This window comes from Mastigoproctus giganteus, chromosome 11 (genome assembly GCF_048544385.1).
Source record: "Mastigoproctus giganteus isolate SK-2022 chromosome 11, ASM4854438v1, whole genome shotgun sequence".
Taxonomy (NCBI): domain Eukaryota; kingdom Metazoa; phylum Arthropoda; class Arachnida; order Uropygi; family Thelyphonidae; genus Mastigoproctus; species Mastigoproctus giganteus.
Window position 1 is genome coordinate 83,708,845 of NC_143585.1, and position 19,062 is coordinate 83,727,906.

Sequence of the window (19,062 nt, forward strand, 5' to 3'; positions counted from 1 at the left end):
TTCAGTCTGACTTCTCTTCCAGAGAAAATATGGAGTCATTGGTTAAAGGAATAATGCAGGACCAGCTAGACAGGAATGTTGTTATACTGCAGTCATATCACAGATTTGTTAAGGGGGTGGAATTCTTGTCTGACCAACCTGATTGGACTATGATGCATCAAAGGAACAGAATGCAAAAAATAAATTTATTTTTACATCATATATTTAGACTTCAGAAAAGCTTGTGATATTGTCGCATATAAAAGACTTTTGTACTAATTAAAGCACTGTGACATTAAGGGCAATTTACTGCTATTTCTAAAGAAACATTGAGTGGGAGAAGACAGAGCAATTATCAGTGGGCAGTGCTCTTCTTGAAGCAATGATATCAGTGCTGGTACATTGTTGTTTTCTATATTTATTAGTGATACTGATGAAGGCATATCATGTTTAACATCCAAGTTTAAAGGGTGGTTAATGACAAGTAATCGGGGTATGCTGCTACAACATGATCTAGATGGACAAAATATGGCTTAGGCCAGTGCTACTTAAAAGTGCAGTCCCTGGACTGGTGCAGGTCTGCAAACTGTTTGTTACCCTGTCCGCGACAAATTGGTCAAGGACATTAATGGTCCCCAACAATTCATCCATTACCAGTGCGTGAGATTTATATTTTACAAAAGTACTGGTCCTTCACCACAAATAGTTTGAGAAGCACTAGTTTAGGCCATCTAAAATATCAAAATTTACATAAGTACTAATTTTGCTGGAATATTTCACTTGAGCAGTGCTTGCAGAACAGCAGTTGAAAACCACTATACTACAGCATTAAGAAAAAACATTTTATTATTGATTTAGAGAGATAACATGAGCATATTTGTAGCTATATAATAATATAATTAGTTACTTTATGACCATTCTATATTTTGCAACTGGCTCAAATTCAGAATGCTCTAGAAGCATGTGGACAACTGCTAGCAAAAGGCAACTACCAGAGGTCAGCTGAGGTCAAAAACGTTATCAAACTGATTCCACTGAATCCAGACATCTCCAAACAAATTACAAAAACACTATACTGCCAGAAAGGACAAAAATAAATCTGTAATAAAAGGCTAAAACTTGGTTATTATACAAGAACCAACCTAACTAGAAGAAAGGATAGACAGGATAGGAAGGGAGGAGGGGTTATGCTATTAGTTAAGAAACACATAAAATCCAAGGAAGTGAAGCCAGTCAACATTGCTGGACAGTGCAGTGTCGAGTCAGTTTGGTGTGACATAAGCATTGGGAGATAAAAATTGAGAGTAGGAGTGTGTTATAGGCCTAATGACTCTGATGAGTATAATAAGAAACTGTACAGAGAAATAGAGTGGGCCAGTAAATCAGAGAGTCTTATTATGGGGGATTTTAATTTCCCAGATATTGACTGGAATTTGGGGACTGGTCACTCACACACTAGCAAGGCTTTTGTGGATTTATTGGATGATTGTTTTCTACATCAGCATGTTCGGGAGGCAACTAGAGGGAGGCAATCAAATACTCTTGATTTGATTATCAGTAGTGATTCTTCATGCATTAAGAATCTGCAGATAAATGAACCACTAGGTGGCAGTGATCACAGTGTTCTGAAGTGGGAGTTACTCAAAGAGGTAACTACCATTGGGGGTAAAGGGAAGGGGTATTGCTTTCGTAAAGGCGACTACGGTGGACTGAGACAGTATTTAAATTCTATACAGTGGGATCAACTGATGATGTTACCAACAGCAAATTCAAAATGGGAAGCATTCAAAGAACTTATCTTGGAAGCTATTAGGCTTTACATACCAACTAAGAAATATTGTTCAAGGTTTAGGCCTAAATGGATGTCAGATGAACTAATGAGGCATATGGCAGAGAAGAAAAATGCATGGGATACATACAAATTAACACGTGACACAGAAGCCTATGATAGATACAAGTTGATCTGTAACCAAGTTACAAAGGAGGTTAGGCAGGCGAAGACAGATTACGAGAAATCCTTGGCAAAGGATGCGAAGAAAAACAGCAAAGAGTTGTTTACTTATGTAAACTATAGAAGGAAGGGGATGAATCAGATTGGTCCACTTGATATCGATGGGTCAACTGTTGATGATCCTGCTCAGGTAGCTAACAAACTAAATGAATATTTTGCATCGACATTCACACATGAGGAGTTATTCAGCGAGGGGAATGCCAGAGGTGTATTCAACTCTGGCAGTAAGCTAGAGAATCTTGTAATAACTGAGAGTAAAGTGGAGGAGAAATTGTTGAAGATAAACACAAGAAAGGCACCTGGGGTGGATGGAATCTATCCAGTTATATTAAAGGAGGCAGCAATGGAAGTAAGCAAACCCTTATCCATAATTATGGCTAACGGTTTGCTTACTTCCATTGCTAAGGGTTTTCTTATGAGAGCTTCCTTGGACTCAGGGGAGGTACCCATGGACTGGAGATGTGCAAATGTGACCCCAATTCACAAAGGAGGATCAAAGGCTGACACAAGTAATTATAGACCTGTGAGTTTAACTTCTGTTCCCTGAAAATTAATGGAGGCACTGGTTAAAGAAGCACTACAGGATCATCTAGACAAGACTTCAGTTATAGCTGACACACAGCATGGTTTTGTTAAGGGGAAGTCTTGCCTGACCAATTTGATTGGATACTATAATGCAGTCACAAAAGAACTGGATGCAGGGAATAACTTTGATATTATATACTTGGATCTTAGAAAGGCTTTTGATACTGTTGCACATGGAAGACTGCTGCACAAATTGGAGCATTGTGGCATTGGAGGCAAATTGCTGCTATGGATAAAGGGGTGGTTGAGGGGGAGAAGACAGAGAGTGGTAATCAATGGAGACTGCTCATCGTGGACTAATGTTATTAGTGGAGTCCCTCAGGGTTCAGTATTGGGTCCTTTATTGTTTTCTGTATTTATAAATGATATTGATGATGGTATATCAAGCTAAATGTCCAAGTTTGCAGATGATAAGAAGGTTGGCAGGGTTGTCAAGGACAGTACTGACACTATGCTGCTGCAACAGGATCTGGAAAGGTTGAGCAGATGGGCTGAGAGGTGGCAAATGAAGTTTAACATTGACAAATGTAAAGTACTATATATGGGAAACAGCAACCCCAGAGCAACGTATCAACTCTGTGGTACTACACTGACAGTGGTAGAGAATGAACGGGACCTGGGGTGGTTGTGCAGGCAGATATGAAGTTCTCTGAGCAGTGCAGATGGGCTGCAAGAGTAGCTCATGGTGTATTGTCAATGATATATAGGAATTTTTCTAGCAGGGATAAGGAGGTGATTATTCCATTGTATAAGGCAATGGTCAGGCCACACCTAGAGTACTGTATACAGGTCTGGAGGCCTCATTTCAAGAAGGATGTAGAGCTGCTGGAACAAGTACAGAGAAGGGCAACAAGATTAGTGAATGGAACAAAGGGGTGCTCTTACGAAGAAAGGCTTAAGTTTTGCGAATTACAGTGTCTGGAGACTAGGCAGCAGCGAGGTGATCTGATAGAGGTGTACAAAGCCTTGAATGGTTTGAGCATGCTCAATGCTGATGGGATTCTTCCTCTTGCTCAGAATAATCACCTGAGAGGGCATAAATTCAAATTGAGGAAAGACAGACGTAGGATAGATGTGCGGAAATTTGCCTTTAGCCAGCGGGTGGTTGGTAGGTGGAACAGACTTCCATCCCTTGTCGTGGAAGTTGATAGCCTAAATAAGTTTAAGGCTCGGCTGGACAGGTATTTCGAACGAACAGAGGGGTGAAGTGGAAGTGGTTATTTTTTATTTATTTATTTTACTTTAATTTTTTTTGGCAGATGCTGCCTAAGCTTGCTTTCTTGCATCAAATGCCTCTACTAATGCTAATTTCAAACAGTAAATAGTCCTCAAAGGGTGGGGGGGGTTATGAACTGTGCAAATTTTATAGAAAAACCTGAACCAAGAACAGGGCTAGCCTCATAAAACATCAACACTGTTCATCACAACACAAAAAATTCTTTTTAACATGCATTTTCTCCTTTTTCCAAAGAATTCATTTATTAAAAAGTCAGTGCAATGTAATTTAATAATTAAATTACAATTCCCACTTTACGAGGTTTTTTTTTTTTCCAAGTTTAAAGTATCAACAAAATCAAAAATATGAACATTAATTGCAAAAAAATAAAATGTTAGACATTCATTATTATCGCATTTCAAACCACGCGCGTAGCTATACAATACAGTGTATCCCACTTTATGATATTAATCCATTCCAGAGACACCATCATATCATGAAAATATCGTAATGTGAACTCAATAACACATTTGTGTTTTGGTAATTCATTCCATGACCTCTGAAGTTGAAATTTTCACTATATAACTCTCTAAAAGGTTGTTTTTGTAGCATAAATTGTATTAATTACCAATTCAAATCATTAAAATGCACTACACTTTTATCATATGTCCTGTTATAAGAACCAATTTTGAATGGCTTTGTGATATTTTTCTAAAGCACATTTCTGGAGGTCACACAACCAAAAACAAGTTGCACTCAATTATAAATGGGTAGTAAAAAACTCCATTTATTGCATTTTCGAAAATACCGATAGCTGGAATTGTGGTTTTTTTATGTTATTATGGTGAAATGCGTTTCCCCTTTATTGAAATCTTCAATCGTATAAAAAAAACAAATAAATTTTCAGAATCTTCTCTTCTTTTTTTTTTTTTTAAGCTTCGCAAACTTGTTACTCCACACAAATCATTGAGATTTATAAATGAAAAGAGAAAACTATCTTGGAAACAAATGCCTCTTGAAGCATTTCTGAATAAGGCTACTCCTTGTGCAACAAACCAACAAGTGGCAAGTCAATAATGAGTGATCGACAAGCCTGCATTTAGTCGATGATGAAGAATAATCTCTCTCTCTCTCTCTCTCTCTCTCTCTCTCTCTCTCTCTCTCTCTCTCTCACACACACACCTGGTGCAGCATAAGACACAGGCTTCCTTGCACCATATAGCTAATAATAACCCACAAGCTGTAATTCACTAAGCATATTCCATTAAATAAAGTGATATGAATTTCTTACTATAAAACAGCGGTCTTGAGATATCAGTTAGGTGTCTCACATGTAAAGGGTTCAAGATCATTTCTCTATATTACAGATAATCCTGCTTTTTTTTTTTTAAGTTGTTGATAAAAATTAGATACGATAAATATCAGTAGATACAGATAGAAATCAGGCTGTGGTAATATTTGCCAAGTGGAAATGTGATAATGCCAACTTAAAGACCTAGACCAAGAAATCAACATATAAAGGAGTGGCTATTATGAATAATAGCCACAATAAAAGCTTTTTTGAATAATAGCCACTCTACTGAGGTAATCCGAACTAGGCAATACATTCATACAAGTTCAACATAAGAAAAATACTTCACTGGTTCTGAAAAAGGGAACAGAAACAAGTGAGATAGTATATAATTAATGTACACTTCATTAAATAAAATAAATAATACACTACTTACAACTTCATCAGCAGAAAAATCTATGTACCCAGGTAAGATTAGAAAATCACTGAAATAGAAAAAATAAAAATAATGCGACTTTATTGGTGATATAACCTTATCACTATATATAAAGTAATTTCTCATGAATGAAAATTCTAAAAGAAAGACAATCAACATTTACTTATAATAAAAATATCTTGCACTAGACTGCCTTAAGTCTAAAAATTTCTCATGAATGAAAATTCTAAAAGAAAGACAATCAACATTTACTTATAATAAAAATATCTTGCACTAGACTGCCTTAAGTCTAAAAATTTGTTTTTTAATGGTCAACATGCAAAATGTTACAAAAACACCAAACCAAATCTTGACAAATTTTATGCTGATAAACATGAAAATCACATTAAAATTTGTCGATTGGTTCTTGTTTTCGAATTATAGTTGAAGTCTCACATTAGCAAGTTACTCTACATTATCAACTATGCCTCTCAGCAGAACACATGGCAATACCATACTCTTATCACATGATCAGCAACTGCCGCCTAGCTCTGCATCACAAGTTGTCGTCACCTCAAATGAATCTTCAACTCTGTTGCAGCAATCCTGGAATACGGTTAGGTACTGGACGATTTGTTCTCTGTGAGATTCCTACTTTTTTGCACAGTACTTGTCATATAAGGGATGACAATGAAGAAAAAGTGGACAGTGATGTACCTAAACATACCGTCTGCAATTCGTCCCATGCCTCACGGTGAAATACTCCTATTCCTTAACCACTCTACCATTTTTTTATACATTCTGATAAAGACACTGGAGCAGAAACCTGGACATTAAATAGGCGAGCGGAAAACAAATTGCTCTTCACAGAAATGGATTTTTGGAGACGCTCGGCAGGAACTTCTAGAAGAGACAGAAAACGGAATGAAGACAAGGGAAAAAAATGGAAGTGAAAAAGACTATTATTGGCACCATCAAAGAAAAGCGTCTAACATGGTACGGACATGTAAAACGGATGCAAGAAAAGAGATATCCAAAGGCTATCCTGGAATGAATACCTCCTGGAAGAAGGAGAAGAGGAAGACCTAGGAGGACATGGACGGATGGAGTATATGACAGCTTGAGGCTTAACCGACCAAGACGCCTTGAACCGCACTTTATGGCGGGAAAAAATTCCTAACAAGAAATAACTTGTAGGCTGAGGAAACCCATTGTAAATGGAAACACTCCTCTTGAAGAAGAAGATAAAGACACTGATGAATGTCAATTTGCCACCATTTTGTCCAAACCTTTATCCTTCTGAATCACATAAGATCACAGAAAGTGAGCCTAATGACCTCATCAGGGATCTCAAACATAAGGCAGAGCTTTTGGCCTTGACGCTACAACAGTGAAATCATCTAGATCATTCTGTGAAAGTGGCAACACTTCATACTCAAAAATACACTATGATAAATTCTATCAAACAGAAGGTGAACTCACTGTTTGTAAAGATGCTGGTGGTCTAATGGCAGCAATGAACATTAGGCACATCCCTGAAGAATGCCGACTATTTGTAGACAATTCTAAGATTAGCCTTAAGGCTGTGTTATTACACAATGGAAATAGGCTGCCTTCAATACCTCTTGCACATGCCATCCACAAAAAAGAAACATGTAATCATGGAGAATATCATCTTAGGCATACACTATCAAAAGTATGAGTGGCAGATATATGTGGTGATAAGGTAATTACCATTTTATTAGGACTATAAAAGAGTTACACTAAGTATTGTTGCTTTCTCTGCAAGCGGGATAGTCATGCCAAGAATATGCATTACAAGAAGAGGAGTTGGCCTCAATGAAAATCATTAACACGTGGAATGAAGAACATAGCATTTGAACCTCTGGTAGATCCAAATAAAGTTTTGCTTCCACCACTCCACATCAAACTGGGACTCATGAAAAGTTTTGTGAAGGCTCTGGACATGAATGGTCCTTCATTCACATACTTGCAAGAGAAAGTCCCAAGATGTAGTACAGAGAAGATTAAGGCAGGCATTTTCATTGGTCCACAAATAAGACAACTTTTCAAAGATAAATAGTTTGAATGTGTCTTTAGTGATAGCAAGAAATCAGAGTGGAAAGCCTTTCGAAAATGTTTCCTAGGAAATATTAAAGCCAACAACTACAGGCAGCTTGTGGAAAATCTCATGGTGCGCGAGTGCAAGAAATGCATTTTCATGCATTTCTTGCACTCACACCTGGATTTCTTCCAGCCAAACTGTGGTGCAGTCAGCAACAAACATGGTGAGCGCTTCCATCAAGACATCGCAGCAATGGAACAAAGTTACAAAAGCAAATGGAGTGCCGCCATGTTAGCTAATTATTGTTGGATGGTGAAAAGGGATACTGCTGAAATTGAATACAAGCAAAAGGTCCCACATTTGATACAGGTATATTCGTATCTACATCTTACTGCCATAGAAAAAAAAAAAAATACCTCGTATAAATATAAAAAAAAAATTGTTTCAAAAACAAGAGCCAATCTGCCATTTTAAGCACTATTTCTGTGTTTAGCACACCCCAAAATCTATAAAGCAAACTTACTTTCATGCCCATAACAAGGTATGACCCAAAATTTGTTGTTCAGTGTAACCATATATTACAGTAAACAGTTAGTAGAATAGTAATTGTTATTATGAGAGAGAGAGAGAGAGAAACGGTTTCCAATCCAAACAAATGACACCTTATATTTTAAGACTAATGGGTAGAGTCACTTTGCCATTAGGTACTGAAACTGCTTTTTCTATAGTGGTCAATGCTCACTAAATGTCTTAGTGCAGTTCTTAGTTTTACAAGATATCAACATCAAAAATGCTATTCTTGATGCTTGAGATTGGCTAGCTACAAAATCAATTAAACGGCAGAGGTATTTAATCTTTTAGTGCACATGGAAGGAGGGGAGGAATCCAAGAGCAAGAGATGCATGGTGATCTTATACACTTTTTTTTTCCCATAAAAGTCAAGAAATAGTTTAAAATGATTGATTGACTTCATAATTTATTGTTAATTCTGACACTATAATGGATAATAAGAATAATTAACATTTTAAAGTAACATAATTGCTGGAACAAATTTCCATCTGTCATTGTGGAAGTTGATAGGTTGAATAAATTTAAGGAGGAACTGGACAGGCATTTGGAGGGAATGGTGTGATTTTTTTTGGCTGATGCTGCATAAGCTCACACACTTGCTTTCTTGCATCACATGCCACTACTACCTTACAGTCAAGTCTCTGAGTCATACAGTGAGCAAAACTGAAGGGGATCAAAATTCCATGGAAAATGTCACAGTAGGAAGTGTACAGCATACTTTGTGTATGAATGCTGAATGGTAAAGAATTTTTTCTCCAGCTATACTCTTCCATTAAAAAATAAATAATGATGCAGATTAAAAGTGAAAACCACATTGGAGGAATACCAAAATTCACACAAATTAAGTTCAATTTCTTTTGGTGTAGTAAATATGCCCACCCAAGGGTTAAGAATTCATCTACAATAGGATATGAACCCAGACCTCTCCAAATATTATAATAAGTGGGATACGCACAATACTATCATGGAAGACAATCTAGGTTGTACAGCAGTGGTTGTTGGTTTCTGGATTCATGCTAGTTATCACTAAAAGCAGTGGTACTGTGGATAAGATTGGGGGTTAAGAATCCTGAAATACTATCTGCATATACAAAGAATAACGGTAGCATATTCTTGGATCACAAAACTACCATATATGATTGTGGAAGGGGTGGGTTTAATTAAGAGCAAGGACTGGTGGGAATTCAGTGCCCCTAGTGATGGCCTGAATCTACTGGGAACATTTTAGCAGACTGATTACTTTCACAGTGAGCTAGTTCATATGGTTTATGATTATGTCTGTTACAATGTGTGTATTCAAGGGTCAGTTTGCATGTTGTATGGGCTGAAAAAAAAACAGTTAATCATGGGGAATACTACTCTCTTAATCTCAGATCTACTGACTACAGTTCCCAATTGAGGAGCACTTCAAGAATTGCTCTGTCTCTAAATGTAACTGAACAAACCCATCAAATAATTAACAAACCCATTACACCATCATGAAGAATATATCAATTTCAAGAAAAATTAGGGTCATACAATTGACATGGCTCTCTCAGAGACCTAATATGAATCCTACAGAACACTTTTAGGATAAGATTAATGCCAGGACAATTCACTTCATCTACAGAAGAGCTTTTCAGAACAACTTTCATATGTGCACCTGCTTAAATCAAGAATTTATTTTCATCTTTCTTTTCTGCACATCTGCCATACTGCTCATCCATTCTTCCAGTTGGCACATTGCAACAAACAATATCTAGTGCTTCATCTACAATATACAAGCAGATGGATATCCTATGTATATATAAAAAGTAATAATAAAAATAATAATTGCTGGATTTCTATTTGCCTGATCTTAATGCAATTTGTAATGGATCAGCAAATATTTCTAAAAGAGTTAAGTATAAAATTTTATGAAAATCCCTCCACTGAGAGTAGTTGTTAGATGAAGATGATCGGACGGGTGAACATGGCGAAACAATCATATGCTTCAACATGTTCACAATGCAAACTCATCTAAAAATGTTAAACACTTCTCTAAAAATAATCTTTTTATTTTATTTTTTTCTACTTGACATCCACTATCGACAAGACAATATAAACCAAAAGAAAGTTGAATTTCCAAAGGAATTTCTGTAATGCCTGCTTATTTAAAGCAAACCAACCATGAATTGTCCAATGTGATTAAAATTTACTGGGAAAACTAAACTAAAGACTGTGCTTAAGTATGAGCTCGTGCATGCACTTTTCAGGAAATACATGTGAAGGAAGGCTATTCCAGAAAACAGAAGTAATAAATAAGGAAATATTAATAGAAGAAATATAGCATTTTTATTATTATAATGTATACAGAGAGAAACTTCAACTTTGTTTTTAAAGGGACCAAGAAAAATGCACAATAAAGAAATATAAAAACTGAGTAAATTATGTTTGAACAATAATGTTATACAGGTTATCTTTATCTTCAGCTGTGTAAAATTTAGAATTTATTTATTTATTATTAAAAATTGTACATTTACAGATATTTCTTTAGTTCTTCCATAATTGTAATCCTGCTGTTATGTCATCACAAAAAAAATTCACCTCTGCCTACTGTGATTCTTGCACTGCTTCTACTGAAACATGCAGCAGCCTGGAAAGCAAGGTGGCAGGAATTTCAAGCCCTGCTGTTAGGATAACTAAGAGCAAAAATGTTTGGCACAATATAGCTGAAACAGCTTTTGCACCACAAAACTACAAACAACAGTAAAAAGGTGTGCATACTTGTATTTACACTAATGCTAGGAGTATTGTAAATAAATTTGAACTACTGATTAAGTCATCAAATGCAGACATTGTACAGAGAGCAGAGACATGGTGTCACTCACATGTAAGCGATGCCGAATTTGAAAATAGGGAATATAATGTATACAAAAGGGGCAGACAGAACAAGAAGGTAGGGTGAAGGGGGGTATGCTCTTAGTTAAGAATATTAAATCTAAGGCAGTGCATCCAGTCAGTAAGGGTGACCAGTGCAATGTTCAGGCAGTTTAGTGTGACTTAAGCACTGGGAAAATAAGAGTAGGAGTGTGCTATAGGCCTAATGACTGTGATGAGTATACCACCTATACAGAGAAACAGAGTGGCCCAGTAAATCAATGTTTTGTAATGGGGTATTTTAGCTTTCTAAATGTTAACTGAAATTTGTGGGTTGGTCACTCACATGCTAGCAAGACTTTTGCAGATGTATTAGATGACTGTTTTCCACAGTAGCATGTTAAACAGGCAACAAGAAGACAATACTCTCAATCTCATTATCAGCAGCTATTCTTCAAGCATTAAGAATCTGCAAGTAAAAGACCCAGTGGGTGACAGCAATCACAGCGTACTAATGTGGAATTTAATAACATAATTACTGTCAAATGTAGAGGCAGCGGCTTTGGTTTTCGCAAGGGTGACTACAGTAGTTTCAGACAATTTTTTAAATTCCATGCAGTGGGACCAACTAATGATGTTACCATTAGCAACTTCTAAATGGGAAACCAGGAAAGTAATCATAGAAGCTAGTAGGCTTTTCACACCAACAAAGAAATACTGTTCAAGAGAAACTGAAGTTCAATGGACTTCAGATGAACTGATAAGACTTGTGGCCAAGAAGAAAAGTGCATGGAATGCATATAAATTATCAGATGATGCAGAAGCCTATAGTATATATAAATTAGTCTGCAATCAAGCCAAAAGGAAGTTAAGCAAACAAAGATAGATTATGAGACGTCTCTGGCAAGGAATGCAAAGAACAGCAGAAAAGACTTCTAAGCTTATATTAACAGTAGAAGGAAGTGGTTGAATCATATTGGGCCACTTAATGTCAGTGTTTTAACAGTTGATGACCCTGCTCGGGTTGCAGACAAATTGAATAAGCATTTTGCATCTACATTCACACACAAGGAATTGTTTCAGGAAGGAGGTGCCAGAAGTTTATCAAACTATAACAGAAACTTGATTAATTTTGTGATAACTGAAAGGAAACTGGAAGAGAAATTGTTGAAGCTAAACACATTACATCCACCCCAACCCGAGGTGGATGGAATCTATCCAATTATATTAAAGAGGCAGCAAAGAAGGTAAGCACACCCTTAAGCATAATTATGAGAGCATTCTTGGGAGGTCTCTAAGGACTGGAGATGTACAATGTATTCCTAATTCACAAAGGAGGGAATCAAAAGGTGACAATGAGTAATTACAAAACTGTTAGCTTAATGTCCGTACCCAGAAAATAATGGAATCACTAGTTAGAGAAGTAATGCAAAATTATCTAGACAGGAATGCAATTATTCTTAATCACAGCATGGATTTGTTAAGGGGCAATTCTGTCTGACTAATTTGATGAGATACTACAATGAATTGTAGTATCTCATCAAATGAACCAATCAACCAAGGAACTGGATGAAAAAAAATAATTTTGATATCATATACTTGGATTTCAGGAAGGCTTTTGATACTGTTGCACATAAAATACTGCTGTACAAACTGGAGCAATGTGGCATTAAGGGGCAAGTTACTGCTATGGATAAAGGATTGGTTGAGTGGGAGAAGACAGAGAGAGAGGTTATCAATAGGTACTGCTCTTAATGGACTAATGTTATACGTGGAGTCCCCAAGGGTTCCTGCAGGGCACACTGTTGTTTTCAATATTTATTAATGATATTGATGAAGGTATATTAGACTTAATGTCTAAGTTTGCAGATGATACAAAGGTTGGTTAACTACAATGTAAGGTACTGCATATGGGTAGCAGTAATTCCAGAGTAACATTTAAGATCAACTGTGGTACTACACTGAGGGTAGTGAAAAATGAAAGGCCTGGTGGTAATTGTGCAGTCAGATATGAAATTCTCTGAACAGTGCAGACAGGTTACCAGGACAGCTCATGGGGTTTTGTAAATGATATACAGAAACTTTGCTAAGGTGGTGATTATCCCCTTGTTTAAGACATTGTCTAAGTACATGTTAGGTCACAAGTGTAATAATACTGGGGGGCCTCATTTTAGGAAGGATGAAGTGGCGTAGCTACCAAGGCAGGCAAGGCAATTGGCTCCGGGCCCGGCGTCTTTGGCTGTGTCCTCTTTTTGCAATTTTCATTAATTAAGTAAGGGCCCGAACTTGTTCTTTGCCTCCGGGCCTGAAAAAAGGTAGCTACACTGCTGGAAGGATGTATCTCTGCTGGAACTGGTGCAGAGATAGGCAACCAGATTGGTGAAGGGAATAAAAGGGTGCTCTTACCTATAAAGGCTTGAGTTCTGCAAATTGCAGCATCTGGGGACTAGCCACCTGCAGGGAGATCCAAATGAAGCATTTAAGGGATGGAATGGATTGAGAAAGCTAAATGTTGATGGCATTCTTACTCTTTCTGACACTAAACATATGAGGAGACATAAATTCAAGTTGAGGAAGGGTAGTTGCAGGATAGTAGTAGTAGTGGTATGTGATGCAAGAAAGCAAGTATATGAGCTTATGCAGCATCAGCCAAAAAAAAAAAAAAAAAAAAACACCATTCCCTCCAAATGCCTGTCCAGTTCCTCCTTAAATTTATTTGTGGAAATAAATTTAAGACAGATGTGTGGAAATCTGCCTTTGGTCAGCAGGTGGTTGATTGTTGGAACAAAATTCCATCTGTTGTTGGGGAAGTGGGTGGTTTGAATAAATTCAAGGAAGAACCTGACAAATTCTTAGAGGATATGGTTGGATGAAGTGTGCAGATTTTTTTTTTTTTTTTTTTTTTGCTGATGCTTTATAAGCTTGCTTTCTTGAATCATTTGCCACTACTAGTACTACTACTACTACTAATAATAATAATAATGTAATATACATTTTTTAAAATTTGGAAAAGATTTAAAATAAATGTTGAAAGCACTACTCAATATTTTACTTTTCAATAAAAATCCAATTTTGCTGATAATTTTACAATTAAAAAAAAAAAAAAGTTCCTAAAATTTTAAGAAGTTTCTTTTTTTTTTTTTTTGTAGTGATTATAAGATTGTAAACATCTGAGCATTTATTTTTGTTACCCTAATAAATTGTGTATAGCTTGTTAAAAGAAGCAACTAAATTGACAAATATTTAAAATCTATTAATCAACATTACTGATACAGACAATGGCACTAAAATGTATCATTGATCAGGAGACCAAAATACTTCAGACCAGACCCCTATTGATCATGAGGATTTCAACACTGAGAAATTTATTCCTTTTTTTTTTTTTTTTTTTTTTTTGGTCACTAAACAAAGGAATATCTTCACCTAAAGCTGCTACAGACTGATGCACTAACTTAGTACAATACTGAAAACAGACTGGAAGTCATATAGATATTCTCTGTATTTACCTATTTTATCATCTAAAAACTAAAAGAACTATAGTTCTCCATAGAATAATCCACTCTGAATTTCAAAATAAATGTTAAACTTCACAGAAACAATATTATACACTCAATGATCACTGAATTACAATCACCTCATCCGTAATGGACTATGCCACATAGCTTGCAGTATGAAAAGCTGAACAGCTTCGTATGCTAGGGCAGTGGTATTTTGAATCTGGTCATGCAAGTCAATGTGATAAAGTAGCAGTAAGTTGTAAAGATATCAGAGTTTCAAAAGGGTACGATTGTGGGAGCTTCCATACTGGAAATGGAATGTCTTGTCGATTGCTCACAGCCTGCTGTGGTTAAAGTGCACAAAGAATGGCGTTGAATAGGTAAAACTGCCTCATGCCAACAGAAGTGCAAAGGATTATGCAAGGTGGATGTTTCTGGTAAGCAAAGGGTGCATTGCATTGTATGGGCTCAATAGCAGGTCACTGGGCATCAGTTGACACTGCAATGCAATACAATACAGGGAATGTAAGAACAATATCCAAAATGACAATGTGCCACACACTCAGACATATGGGTTCCACAGCAGACAACCCAAGGGACTTCCTCTCCTCACTGCTGATCATTGTCAACAGTGAATGCTATGTGTGTGTGTCAACAACACACTGAAGAACCAGAAAGGAATGTCTTCATGCATAGCATAACACAAGTCCATAGATCCATTGTGCATGGTGTCCATTGTAAGTGTCAGTGGCAAGAACTAGGGCCCCCCTGGTGCATACAGTCAACATTTCACTGGTGAGGTCTACTGGCAGCTATTTAGGAACCCATAACCCATGCCATGTTGTATTTTTTCCCAGACAGAAACAGGATCTTCCAAGACGATAATGTGCTGCACTGTGCACAAGTGGTTTGAGGAACACTATGAAGATATCACCCAGCTCAACTGGCTTCATTCCAATTGAACACCTGTGAAATGTTTTGGAATGGGAAGTGAGGTGTACGGACACACAACCATCATCTATTCCGACAATATGTAAAGCCTTGCAGGCAACATGGCTGCAGATCCCTACAGGCAATCTTCAGACATTTAGTGGAGTCAATGACTAGGAGAATTTAGCTATCCATGTGGTGACCCAATGCAGTATTAGGTAGATAGTCATAATTCAGTGATCACTCAGTGTATATGAAAGCGTATCATTGCTTAAGCAACTTGGACCATGACATACATAATACAGATGTTCCAGATGCACCAAATAATTTAATGTTACTTGTCACTTTATCTTATTCTCCTTAAACTCCTTATTCCTTCAAATCATATGTTAGCCATCCTAAATTATATCAACAAAATATAAAACAAGCAAAAGTTTAAAAAAAACTTTTGCTTGTTTTATATTGTTTGTGAAATAACAAGAGAAAGGGAATCTTGTAAAAGAAAAAAAAATAATAATATAAATTGTAGATGCTAAAATATTAAATTATATTGGTGGAAATATTAAACAAATAATTATTAATATAAAAATTAATTGCTTACTACTGCTGTAACAGTTGTAGCAGAATGGTTAAGCTCAGGGATCTCCAGGGTATCCAAACCTTTTGGACTCCCTTTACATATACTCCTGGATGTAAATGAGATTGAACTTATAATTAAAGCATAGTGCTTTGTACTTCAATTATAAAGGAACTTATTTTAATTACTGTGCCTTTTAGCTGGCTATGTGTAATACTGCCGCGAATTAAACGGACAAGTAAACAAGATTTTCTGTTTATACTCAAGAACAGACACAAAAGTGTATATGTCACATCCGCTGGGGAAATGGTTTTATGATTAGAGTTGCTGAAAAAGAGCTATTTAACCTTCTATTGTCAAATGGATGATAAAGAACAAACTAACTCTGTATACATAAGAAAATATTGAGTTTTCCTATGTAAGTAACCGAAAATGAAATCATAATGAAATTTAAACAGTGCCCTCTTGTCCTTTTTATGCGTACTGTTACCTGGCATGTTAACAAAATAAAGTAACGTAAAATTAGAATTTCTATCAATAAAACATAGCATGCATATATATGTGCGTTCACAGTCCGTTTACCCATCCATATTTCTGAGTTTTTCCTTCCCTGTATTATAACTGCAACCAGTTAATAAAATTAGTTAATAACACCAGAAATTTTAAGAAATGCTGCCAAAGACACGTGGGTAATTTCAACGAAGTGTAGTAAAGCCACCGGTAACAACAACCAAATAGCAACAGTACTACGGTACTTACTTGTACGTTAACCCATCCCCAATTCCAAACAGTTCCTCAGCAGAAAGACCATCGATATTCGTCTTCTGAGCCATGGTAAAAACCAAATAAAAGATTTAAAAAATCACGAAACCCACTTCCCCAACACCAAATGGTCCCAAAACTCGGAGGACTTAAAAGACACCATCAGCGGCTTTTATAACTTGCCACATGTGACTTGTCATCCAATAGAGGGCGGTAGGTGCCTTGCATCACTAAGAACTGAGCTTTCAGCTAAACAGAAGCTCCGTTCGTTACCACTCGAGAGCGATTTATCAACTGATAGACATTTTCTTTCTTTTTTTTTTTTTTTCCTGCAGCCCTTGACCTCTTCCCTTGTCGCGCAATCAGTAATAACACTTGGTAAACCTACAAAAATGTATGTAGAAACGTGAAACAATTGGTTAATAGTTTTATAACTGCAACCAGTTTTAAAATTATTAATCAATTAGTTATTCCCAAAATAAGTATTCCATATATTTATTAAAATAGAACATCCAAGCAGTATCGTAACTAGAAAAAGTGGGCCACTGAAAATATTTGTTTTGGTAAAAGCAAAAAATCCTTAAAAGCAAATCCTTAAAAATTGCCCTGGAAGCAGCAGCTATGAAAAAAATTACTACACTTCGTTCGGAAACATAGTAAAATTTTTACTATGTTTACGAAACCCCCCCCCCCTTATCGGTCGTGGGACCCAATGCACCGCATTGGCATAGTTACGCCACTGCATCCAAGTGGGAATTGTACTACTTAATTTATGACGGAGATCACGGAACCGAAGAACTTGTACTTTATTCTAATTCTCGTACAAACAAGGTCGAAATGGAAAATTTTACGAAACGGAACTCTCCTTCATAAACAAAATTATTTTTAATAAAATCAAGTATATACACGATTTCAATGACAACTGATGCGAGTATCGAACCGGAACGGCATTCCGGTGCCCACAATGCACAAGAGTAGGTGGGTGGGTGTATTAAGTGCTAAAGCAACTAAGGCTATAAGGGTTAAGTATATTGTGCCCGTAATTACTAGTATTCTTCGGTCGATTTGTTTTTTTTTCTGGGGAAAAAAAAAAAAAAAATCTCAAGAAAACACCAAGCAACCCTCGCCTGAGAGAGACTAACTCAACCACATTGTAAAAAATGCCAATAAAAATTCCTGGCTTCATCAACAAGATTCGAAATCAGACCTTTTCTAGCCAGCGTGGGAGGACTGTGATTATAATCACTGTGCTCCCGCGAAAGTGTCTTTTAGCATTAATTTGCATGTGACACTTGATCACCTTTTCAGCCTACAACATATGCTTCTTACAATACACTCAATGCCATAAAAATTAATAGTAAACTGCAAAACTCAGCATACTCGAAGAAGTAGCATATTCGACTACAGCTGTAAATGGAATGAAATCTTTTTGTTGCACTCGTCGTGTCATGGCTTTAGTATCTTAAGGAGTTGTATTTTACATACTGGGTTTGCATAATCATTATATTGCGTTTCCACCCCCCAGCACTGCGCTGTATCAGGTACGACATTTGCATTTTACAGATTTGCATATTTCATTTTGATTAAAATATTGTTGTTATAAGTGCTTATAATTCTTGTTATTATAAATGCTTAACACAGGACTGATGCTAGCGTTTGTGGCACCTGAGGCCAAACCTTGTAACGGCACCTAATTCATTTCGCATCTTAACACGCATACAGGATGATTCACTACCAGTGCGACAAACTTGCAGGAGTTGTATGGGGCACAAAGACGATTCGGAATCACATAGCATTGCAAGGTCCGAAATGCCTTCGTCATGCGGTAGAGGACGTTGAACGGGAGGTCGCGTGAACAGCGATCCCGCTGGAAGTCAGCATTTGCGAACCGGTTCCCGAGGCAGTAGGATGGACGAGTATTCAAACGTTGAACTGGCCGACATGCACCTCGCGTATGGAGCTGCGGACTGTAATGGGCGCGCCGCTCTGCGCTTGTACCAGGAACGTTTCCCGCACAGGCGTGCTCCTCATCATACGATTTTCGCACGTGTGCACAGAAGGTTACGTGAGACTGGTTGTTTCACGGGAGGTACCATGAATCGAGAGCGAACACGAGGACGCCAGACAATTAGGAGAATGTCCTACGTCTTGCAGAAGGCAATCTGAGTACGAGTACTCGAGCGATAGGCCAACGATTGGGTATTCCCCAATCCACTGTATGGAGGATACTGTCAACAAACCAAATGAGTTCATATCATCTGCAACGCGTCCAATCATTGGAGCTTGCGAATTATCCACTCCGGAGGATTTTTGCTACTTGGTTTCT

General features: G+C 37.0%; 1 protein-coding gene across 2 annotated transcripts in view; it reads right to left on the bottom strand.

Moving 5' to 3' along the window:
* The window catches only part of ras (Inosine-5'-monophosphate dehydrogenase ras), a 142,068-nt gene extending 125,158 nt beyond the window's left edge, over positions 1 to 16,910 (bottom strand). The window contains exons 1-3 of one of the 2 annotated variants that reach the window (XM_090385042.1): positions 16,734 to 16,767; positions 15,999 to 16,083; positions 5,519 to 5,567 (exon numbers count right to left, since the gene is read on the bottom strand). Coding sequence is in view for 1 of the 2 variants with exons in the window: in XM_090385041.1 (XP_090241167.1) it covers positions 5,519 to 5,567; positions 16,734 to 16,807 (123 nt within the window). In the remaining variant the exon portion in view is untranslated. Of the gene's footprint in view, positions 1 to 5,518; positions 5,568 to 15,998; positions 16,084 to 16,733 lie in introns of both variants that reach the window. The other variant, XM_090385041.1, reaches the window with a different exon arrangement.
* Positions 16,911 to 19,062: the final 2,152 nt, after the last annotated feature.